Here is a 9,853-nt window from a genome sequence, read left to right on the forward strand (position 1 = left end):
GCATAAGTGTGTCTCTGAGATTTCGGACATAGGCTGAGGGGATACTTGTGCATTATCCCTAAATTTTAAGAGAAAATTACATCGGATTTCCGGATCACCAAAAATCCCATTGACTATAGCACAGAAAATTGGCTTAATCGGGGGTTTACCTGCTCTAGACCTCGTTTGACCTTGAAAATGGACCGTTTTGGCTGTGGTGACCAACCGGCTCCATAGCTAAGGTCTTAACAGACGTACAAGTAAATTTTCGGCAAAAAAGACGTCAGAATTCATAATTACCAAAAAAGATGGTGGACTATAGGATACGAAAATTGGCAAAATGAGGGGTTCACATGGTATAGGGCTTGTTTGACCTTAAAAATGAATCGTTTTTGGCATGGTGACTAATTGTCTCCATAAATAAGGTCTTAACGGACATCCTTGTAAATATTTGGCAAAAAACACGTGGGTATTCATGATCACCAAAAATCATATGACTTATAGCAAACGAAAATCAACAAAATGGGAGTTTTAACTACTCTTGGCTCGTTTAACCTTGAAAATGGGTCATTTTTAACGTGGTGAACAATCAGGTCCATACTAAGGTCTTAACAGACATTCAAGTAAATTTTCGTCAAAAAAGACATCGAGATTTAGGATCACCAAAAAATATTATGGACTATAGCACAAGAAAATTGGTGAAATAAGGGATTTACCTTCCCTGGGGAACGTTTAACCACTAAAATGGGTTGTTTTTGCCGTGGTGACCAAATAGCTCCATAGATAAGGTCTCAACGGACTTCCATGTAAATTTTCAGCAAAAATGACATCGGAATTCTGGATCACCAAGAAAGATGGTGGACTATGTACATAAAAATTGTTAAAATGGGGGTTTACCTGCTCTGGGCTCGTTTAACCTTTAAAATGAGTAATTTTGTCGTGTTGACCAATTGGATACATAGATAAGGTCTAAATGGAAGTCCATGTAAATTTTTGGAAAAAAGCACATCAAAATTCTCGATCACCAAAATCCTGGAATATAGCACACGAAAATCGGCAAAATGGGGGTTTACCAGTTCTAGGCTTGTTTGACATTGAAAAGGGGTCATTTTTGCCGCGGTGACCAACTGAGTCCATAGATAAGGTCTTAACAGACATCCATGTAAATTTTTGTCAAAAATCACATCGGATTTCTGGATCACCTGAAATTTCATGGACTATAGCACAAGAAAATCGGCAAAATAGGGCATTTACTAGATTTGAGACTCGTTTGACCTTAAAAATAGGTTGTTTTTCCATGGTGACCAACCAAATCCATATCTTATGTCTTAAGAGACGTACATGTAAATTTTTGACAAAAAAATACGTTTGAATTTCTTATCACCAAAAAAGATTGTGAAATATAGCACATGAAAATTGGCGAAATGGGAATTTACCTACTTTGCGTTTGTTTGACCTTGAAAATGGGTCATTTTTGACGTGGTGACCAACTGGATCAATAGATTAGGTCTTAACGGACATCCATGTAATTTTTGCAAGAATTACGTTAAAATTCCGGATCACCATAAATCTCATTGACTATAGCACACGAAAATCGACAAAATGGGGATTTACCTACTCTGGGCTCATTTGACTTTGAAAATGGGTTGTTTTGGCTATGGTAACCAACCAGCTCTATATTTAAGGTCTTAACGGACATACAAGTAAATTTTTGGCAAAAAGGACTTCGGAATTCTGGAACACCAAAAATGATGGTTGACTATATTATACTAAAATTGGTGAAATGGGGGTTTAGCTGCATTAGGACTCGTTTGACCTCAAAATGGGCCGTTTTGGCCGTGATAACTAACTGGATCCATAACTAAAGTCTTAACGGACGTCCATGAAAATTTTTGACAAAAATGATGTTGGAATTCTAGTTTACAAAAAATGTGCGCTCGTTTGACCTTGAAAATGGATCGTTTTTGTTGTGTAACCAACTGGCTCAGGGACGTCCATGTAAATTTTTGGCAAAAATCACATTGGAATTCCGGATCACCAAATGGACTATAGCACACGAAAATTGGCAAAATGGGGGGAGGGGTTGCCTACTCTAGGGCTCGTTTGACCTTAAAAATGGGTCTTTTTAGCTCTGGTGACCAACCGGCTCCATAACTAAGGTCCTAATGGACATGCACGTAAATTTGTGGCTAAAAAGACGTCTGAATTTCGGATAACCAAAAAAATGGTGGACTGTAGCCCACGAAAATTGGCGACATGGAGGGTTTACCTACTCTGGGCTCGTTTAACCTATAAAATGGATTGTTTTGGTCGTGGTGACCAACTGGTTCCATGCCTAAGGTCTTAATGTACGTCCATGTAAATTTTTGGCCAAAATCACATCAAAAATTTGGATCATCAAAAAAGATGGTGGACTATAGCATACAAACATCGGCAAAATATGGGGTTAACCTACTCTAGGGCTCATTTGACGTTGAAAATAGGTCGTCTTTTCCATGGTGACCAACTGGTTCCATATATATGGTCTTGACGGACATCCATGTAATTTTTGATAAAAAGCACGTTAAAATTCTGGATCACCAAAAACCATGTACTATAGCACACTAAAATTGGTAAAATTGGGAGTTTGCTCTAACTCGTTTGACATTGAAAATTGATCATTTTGGTCGTGGTGACCAACCGACTCTATAGTTAAGGTATTAAAATACGTATAGGTAAATATTTTGGCAAAAAAGACATAGGCGTTCTTGATCACCAAAATAGATGGTGGACTATAGCACATGAAAATTGGCGAAATGGGTGGTTTACCTCTTTTGGGGCTCGTTTTAGCTCTAAAATGGGTCGTTTTAGTCGTGGTGACCAACTAAATCCATAACTAAGGTCTTAACGGACGTCCATGTAAATTTTTGGCAAAAATGACGACGGAATTCTGAATCACCAAAAAAATGGTGGACTACAACACACAGAAATCGACAAAATGAAGGAGGGGGTATACCTTCTTTGGTTCTTGTTTGACCTTAAAAATGAGCCGTTTTTAATGTGGTGACCAACTAACTCTATAGATAAGTTATTAACGGACGCCCATGTAAATTCTCGGCTAAAATCACGTTAGAATTCTAGATCACCAAAAATTGCATGGACTATAGCACACGAAAATCGGAGAAATGTGGGGTTTACTTGCTTTGAGGCTCGTTTGACCTCGAAAATGGGTCATTTTGGCCATGGTGACCAACCGAATCCATAGCTAAGGTCTTAATGAACGTACAAATAAATTTTTGGTAAAAAATATGTCAAAAATCTGAATCACCAAAAAAGATGGTGGACCAGGTGTTCTACGGAATATACGTGACATAAATTCATATTAGAACTTTCATGTCCTTTTGTCCTGAAATTAAAAGGCATTACAAAGATGTGTTGTTTGAATTCTTCAAAATTGTTGTTATACTTAAGTTGACTTTTAAAAAGTATACTTTTTTCCAGCGGATTTTACACACATCCATAGATATTTTCATAAAGTTCGATTGACATAAGAATAAAATAGTTAAGACATGCAACCATGCATATGATCAGTGTTTGTGAGTTTGATACAGTAAAAGCCATTTTTTCAAGGATACGAATGGATCTCTTTTAGTCCATTTCTAAAAAAATGCCTCTTTTTTTTTTTTGGAAAAATATACAAGTACTCCCTTAGACTATGACCGAAATCTTAGCGATACACATCAACTAAACTAAGTTCCTATTACCTCCTGAACTTATTTTTTTTGTCATTTTGTACACTTTTTTTTCCTTACGTGACATACTCAGTGACTCCACGCATTTGAGATGCATGAGATATATTTGGATGCCACATAAGCCAAAAGGTGCACAAAATTACAAAAAAAATAAATGAGTTCAAGGAGGTAATAGGACCTTAGTTTAGTTAATATGTGTCTCTGAGATTTCGGTTATAGTCTAGGGGGTAATAGATTACATGAAGTTATAGTAATAAATTTAAAGTTTCAAGTATAATTAATAACATTAATTTAATAATATATATTTTAAATTAAAGATATATAAATCGATTGATCATGTGAAAATCATTTAAATAGTAATGTTATATAAAAGATAATTAGTTAAATCAACGAATGCCTAGTGAAAATTAAAATTTAGAAAAGAATTGTTTTGACTAATAAAAATATGTGTTCCGCCATTCTCAATTGAAAATAAATTGCACGTGCTTATAAATTAAACAAGATAAATAAAAATTTCACAAAGGCAGGTAATGTATATTTTTCTTCTCCTTCTTTTTACCACCAATTTCTAAATTAATAAAAAAACGTGTTCAAAATTTCAACGGTGGAAATTATTGAAAGGGACTATAAATGGTCCAATTATTGTCCTTTATTTATTATACAAATAAAAGGGTGTATATATGTTACGTGAATAATCGAAATTGTTTTCGCAAATAAAATTTAAATAACAAATTCAACTTTTTAGGAAAACAACATAATTCTAAATATTAAAAAAAAATTATTTTGTCAAGCATGAACTCTATTTCAAAAAGATAAAGAAAAACGTAAAATAATTTGTTATAAACTTTATATGAATTCTAACAAATACCCTCGATTAAAAATTGCCATATCAATTGCAATAAAAGATGAGTATTTATGAATGCTATCACATGTGGGTCTATGAGTGAAACAAACAAAAAATATGATGCATGAAATTTAGTTACCCCACAAATTTGTTCACATGCAATTTAACTCAATTTCAACTAGGGGTGTTAAATGGGATGATTCAATAGGTTATTTTATAAATATAATATTGTTATATTCATTCATCCAAAGAAGGAAGTCAGTCAGCAAGCCTTTTCAAGAACTCATATAGAAGTTTGCAAGGGACCTGGTTCCCGCAAGCAAGGGACCTGGTACCCGCAAGACTGTGACGTGAAAAGGACGACAAGACAGCTGTCAGAAAAGCTGTCATCTCTGATGCGGTAGGTGCACAGCTTTTCCAACAGCAGGCCTTCAGCCAATGGGATGACTTCAACGAATTTGTGGGAATTTATATTATCTCTTTCCAACAAACACAAATTCAAGACTTGGCAAATTAAACTTGGATTTTCTCTGAAAATTCACAAGCTTGAACAGAAGGCCATCTTCAAGGAAGAACATTGCTCAACTCAACAGAAGGACCTGATAGAGTAAAGAAGAATCTTTGTTGTATTTAGAGCTTTGTGTCTATGTACTTACATTGTAAATCTGTTCCTAATCTATAAAGGATTCAGATATTTGTTTTGGGTTTGTAAAAGTCTAAATCAGTTAAGGCTAACTGATTTAGTGGGCAACATTGGTTTGTTGCTTAGTCAAATTCTAAGTCATCTAGAGTTAGGTGGTTTAGTGGGCGGTGTTGTATCCGCTTAGGCTCTTCAAGTAATAGGTAGATTACTTGATCGTGAGATTAATAACTTTTTCTCACATTGATTGTAACCGGGTTTCGCTTTTGCTTGAGAAGATTAGTGAAGACGGTTGTAAATCCTGTGCAACAGGTCGTGGTTTTACTCCCTTGAGCAAGGAGGTTTCCACGTAAACTGCTTGTGTTGTGTTCTTTATATTGTTTAATCTTCCGCACTGTTCTTGCTGTGTCAAGGGACCTGGTCCGTTGACTGGTAGTGGACGCACATATTCCAACAAGTGGTATCAGAGCAGGTGCTCTCTATCTGGTTAACACCAAGAGAGAAGTTCCTGCGAGAAATGGCGTCACTACTGAATAAACAAAGAAATCTGTCTCCCACAAGACCTCCTCTTTTTGATGATAAGCTCTACAAATATTGGAAGATTCGGATGAGAGACTATCTCATGGCTGAGGACAGTGAAGTATGGGACGTCATATGTAAAGGTCCTTATGTGCCAACTATGGAGGTTAAATATGGAGAGGTCACAAGAGTCATTCCCAAAACTAGACAACAATATAATGACTCTGACAAGCAACTAGTTCGAAAAAATTACAAAGCCAAGAAGTTGCTTATGTGTGGCATTGGAATGAAAGATTATGATTTGATCTCTTCATGTGAATCAGCCAAAGAAATTTGGAATCTCCTGAGAAATACCTTTGAAGGTACTGAGGAAACAAGGAAATCTAAGCTAGATTTCTTTACTGCTCAGTTTGAAGGTTTCACCGTGGAGGAAGGTGAACCAGTTCATGAAATTCAGACAAGATTCTCCACCATAACCAATGAGCTCATGTTTCTTGATGAACCTATCCCGGTGGGCAAACAAGTCTCTAAGATACTGGAAACTCTTCCCAGATCTTGGATAAATGAATGTGTGTTAGCTGAGGAGACAAAGGGGCCTGAAGAGGCGACTCCAAATACACTATTTGAGCTTTTTCAAGCTCATGAGTTGCATAAAAAAAGGGAGTGTCTCATTCTGAAGGAAAAATACAAAAGGACTGATATGATTGATGAGACTGATCAGAATAAAGAAAATTATGTCAAGAGTGTAGAAGGTAAAGACATTGAGAGGGACCTGGTCCGTCCCAAGATAAGCAGAAGAGAGGTCTTCTTCAGGACATTAAAAAGGGATATGGCTGCATGGAAAAAATCCTCAAGTGATTCAGATGATTCTGAACACACAGATAATTATTTCATGACAAAGTCAAACGAGGAAGATGCTGATGAAAAGGTAACTCTATCTTATTTCAAGCAAAACTTGAATACCTTTTGTACTAGCAAGTTGAGAAAGCTAGCAGTTGTATTACTTGATTTGATAAGTGAGCTGACAAGTGAGAAGGATCCCATAAGCAACAGTCTAGATATCTCTCAAGATGGAAAAATTGCATTAGTTGCCCAAATATCTGATATTAAAAGTCAAATGCGTGTTCTAGAAGCTGAAAATCTAGAACTGAAGAAAAAGATGAAAGGGGTAACTAATAAAACTTTTAATGGAAAGAATGAGGCAAGCAGCTTGCAGCTGGAGCTTGAGAATAAGCTGCACACTACTGAAATGAAGACCAAAATTGCATTAGGAAGAAATCTTGAGTTAGAGAGGGACTTGGTCCGTGTAAAAGAGGAACTGAAAAAATCTCTCAAAGGACCAATTCCTCTAAGATTCTTACAAATCTGATTGGTCAAGACAACAACAGTAGAAGAGGGTTAGGCTGTGACAAGATAAAATCCTCCTACAATCCTCGAAGCAAAAGTGTTCCTGATGCTGACAATCTGTTGTTTGAGAATTGTTTCGAGATGGAAATCATAAGAAAGATTGTCCAATTTTGGAAAAATTTGAAGGAAGTTCGTCAAATTATTCCAAACAGCTGAAAAGAGCTAAAGAAAGACATGTGAAGTTTGTCCGATCTAAAAATAATCAAGAAAAGGAAGAAAGGGGACCTGGTCTTCTTGATAAATTTGTGAGATCCGACAGAAATGTGGAAACGGAGCGCAAGGGACCTGGTCCTCGCTATCGTTTTAGCAAGAACACTTTGCCCCCTTGGACAGGAAGGTTTCTTGTTAAGCCTTTTGACAGTTATTGGGAACTCTGGTTGAAGTGGGTTCCTAAGTCTAACAAGTAATTCTTGTGCAGAAGAGAGGAAGCAGTCAGTGTTTGTTTATGAATAGCAGTTGCTCAAAACACATGACTAAAAAGGTTACAAAACTTCCTCTCTCTCAAGACACTTCAAGGTGGAGGTGTCTCTTTTGGCGAATGGCAAGAAACGCTACACTATTGGTGTAGATTTGTGATGAATGAAATGTAGCTAAGCTCTTATCAGATAACTGTTTTGTCACAAACTTGCTCTCTCGGGCGATGATTTTGATAGAAAAGAGATGCAAGAACATGTATATTGCTGATCTGTTTACTGCTCATTGTGATAGTCTCACTGAACTTAATGCTCAAGGTATGAATGCTGAGGTATGATTAAGGAGACGTGCTCATGAGTGTTGCTTTGCTGCACAAACCTGTGTCAGGGGACCTGTTCCAGTCTACATAAATATAATATTTGCAAATGACAAAGGTTGTGATTGATGATGTTAAGGAGAAGCAGATCAGACCTCCTTCAGGTGAAATATGCAGACTTTGAATCCTTCAAGAAACTTTCGACTGAAGTGATCAATGGTACATGTTTGTGACCAAAATGATGATAATGAGAAGTTTGATCTCAACATTGATAAAAGAATAATTGTGGTACACTCTTCCTCCAGCAAGGCTTATCAGGGGTATACTAAAAATGGTCATGTGTTTATTGATGAGTCTAGAAGATTTTAGAAGTTGCAAGGAAAGAAGTTTTTGAGATAGAAGAGTTGCTTCAGAATGAGAGAGATGGTTTAAATAGTGAGTTTGCTGAAGAACATCCTCTTCATGAATCCAACAATCTCAAAGAAGATGATGCAGATGATGAACTTGATGAGGGACCTGGTCCTCTAGACAGTGCTGAACAAAGATGATGCAGTTCAAACTGATAATGTGAATTTTGAAGGTGAGAATGAAGAAGCTAATCAAGCTCAATTTGAAAGAAGCAAACTCTGATAGTCGATTCCCCAACAAGTTGATCAATTGTCCAAGCATGCTCCTCAACAATGTCTTCAAGAGAGGTAAAATTGTCAAAAAGTCTTCTCTTTGAATTCAATATGCAAGGAACTGCTAATCATTCAGGTACATATTGATGATGGATGTCATCTTTGAGGCAATCTTTGAGGTGTTGTGTGAAGAGCTTATTTCTATTTCACTCATTGAAAGTGAGTGTTGAAATAAGCATAAAGGAAAAATTAAATTTCTTCTTAGAGCTACAGATTTAGCACACCATGAAAGGTACCCTCGGTTGCCCAGAAAAGCACATTAATGAGCTATTCAAATGGCGTAAAATATTTGAAGTTAAGACAATGATAAAGAGGGATAATGTCATCATGAAGCTTTGTAAGAAGGAAGATCAAGTGGATGACATCTTCACTGAAGCTCTAAGAATGGAACAGTCGAATACTCTCATAGGAGCTTAGCTACAGAGAAAAAGATAGCACAACATTCAGGGGTCATTGATGTCTGATCAAAGAAAGAACCTGGTGCCAGTTCAAAGAAGCTGCTGAAAGAGTTTCATATTTTGGGTGTATAGACAATTCATACTTTCTTGGCACTAACTAGAAGCTGGATGCTGATCAATCGGGTTCAAAGAATCTACTCATGTACAAAGGAAAATATTTTGAAGGCTGCTGAGAAAATCTTAAGTCATCTGAAGAAGATAGAGGACCTGGTCCTATTCTGTCCATCGGGAGACTTTTTGATTTGTAGTACATGGTGTTGTTGATTATGCTAAGTATCAAGCTGATAGATTGAGTACCTCAAGAGTGGATTATGTTATGCGCTGGTCTTTCACTCGTGTGGAATTAAAAGGCAAGATTCAATTGCTCTTTCATCAACTGAGGTAATAAATGTAGCAAGTGCAGCTTGATGGGGTCAACTCTTGTGGATCAGGAACCATCTTGAACCTCATAAAAATCTGGCTGAATTAATCATGATGATGATGGAAATGCTAAAACCTTCTTGAATGGATCCTACCTGAAGCAATCAACTCTTTTAATGACTATGAAAAGGGAGCAGGTATCCTTGCTTTTCGGTTATGTATGTTTTAGCAAATTCAGTTTCATATCTTTTGTAGGTATACACACATGGAAAAGGGGATGAAGAAAAAGGGAGGTCAGGATAGATCTAGGCAATGACATTCAAACTACAGAGAGGGACCTGGTCCTTTCTCGAAGGTTAGCAATCTTAACATTGCAGTTTGAATTATGCATGAGAACTTGCCACATGTCTGTCCTTCAGGAATCTGACTGTTGTCTCATATTTTGAGTGCCAAAATGATACCTTATTTTCTCTTTCTTTATATTCCATATTTCTTTCTATTTCCC

The 9,853-nt window shown here is 36.7% G+C and overlaps 1 protein-coding gene across 1 annotated transcript; it reads left to right on the plus strand.

Annotated features, from left to right (window-relative positions):
* Window positions 1–5,711: 5,711 nt before the first annotated feature.
* Window positions 5,712–8,034, plus strand: LOC107005933. The gene is made up of 4 exons (XM_015204577.1): window positions 5,712–7,013; window positions 7,273–7,523; window positions 7,829–7,865; window positions 7,969–8,034. The coding sequence occupies exons 1-4, from the start codon at window positions 5,712–5,714 to the stop codon at window positions 8,032–8,034; spliced, it is 1,656 nt and encodes a 551-aa protein (XP_015060063.1).
* The last annotated feature ends 1,819 nt before the right edge of the window (window positions 8,035–9,853 follow it).

The sequence above is a fragment of the Solanum pennellii genome, chromosome 12 (genome assembly GCF_001406875.1).
Source record: "Solanum pennellii chromosome 12, SPENNV200".
NCBI lineage: Eukaryota > Viridiplantae > Streptophyta > Magnoliopsida > Solanales > Solanaceae > Solanum > Solanum pennellii.

What these genes read in the sequence shown, in the direction of transcription:
- LOC107005933 (XM_015204577.1), top strand. Translation starts at nt 5,712, where the DNA reads ATGGCGTCACTACTGAATAAACAAAGAAATCTGTCTCCCACAAGACCT. An exon ending in TGGGTTCCTAAGTCTAACAA is followed by an intron (nt 7,524 to 7,828) that starts GTAATTCTTGTG and finishes TCATTGTGATAG; the next exon opens with TCTCACTGAACTTAATGCTC. An exon ending in CTCAAGGTATGAATGCTGAG is followed by an intron (nt 7,866 to 7,968) that starts GTATGATTAAGG and finishes CAAATGACAAAG; the next exon opens with GTTGTGATTGATGATGTTAA.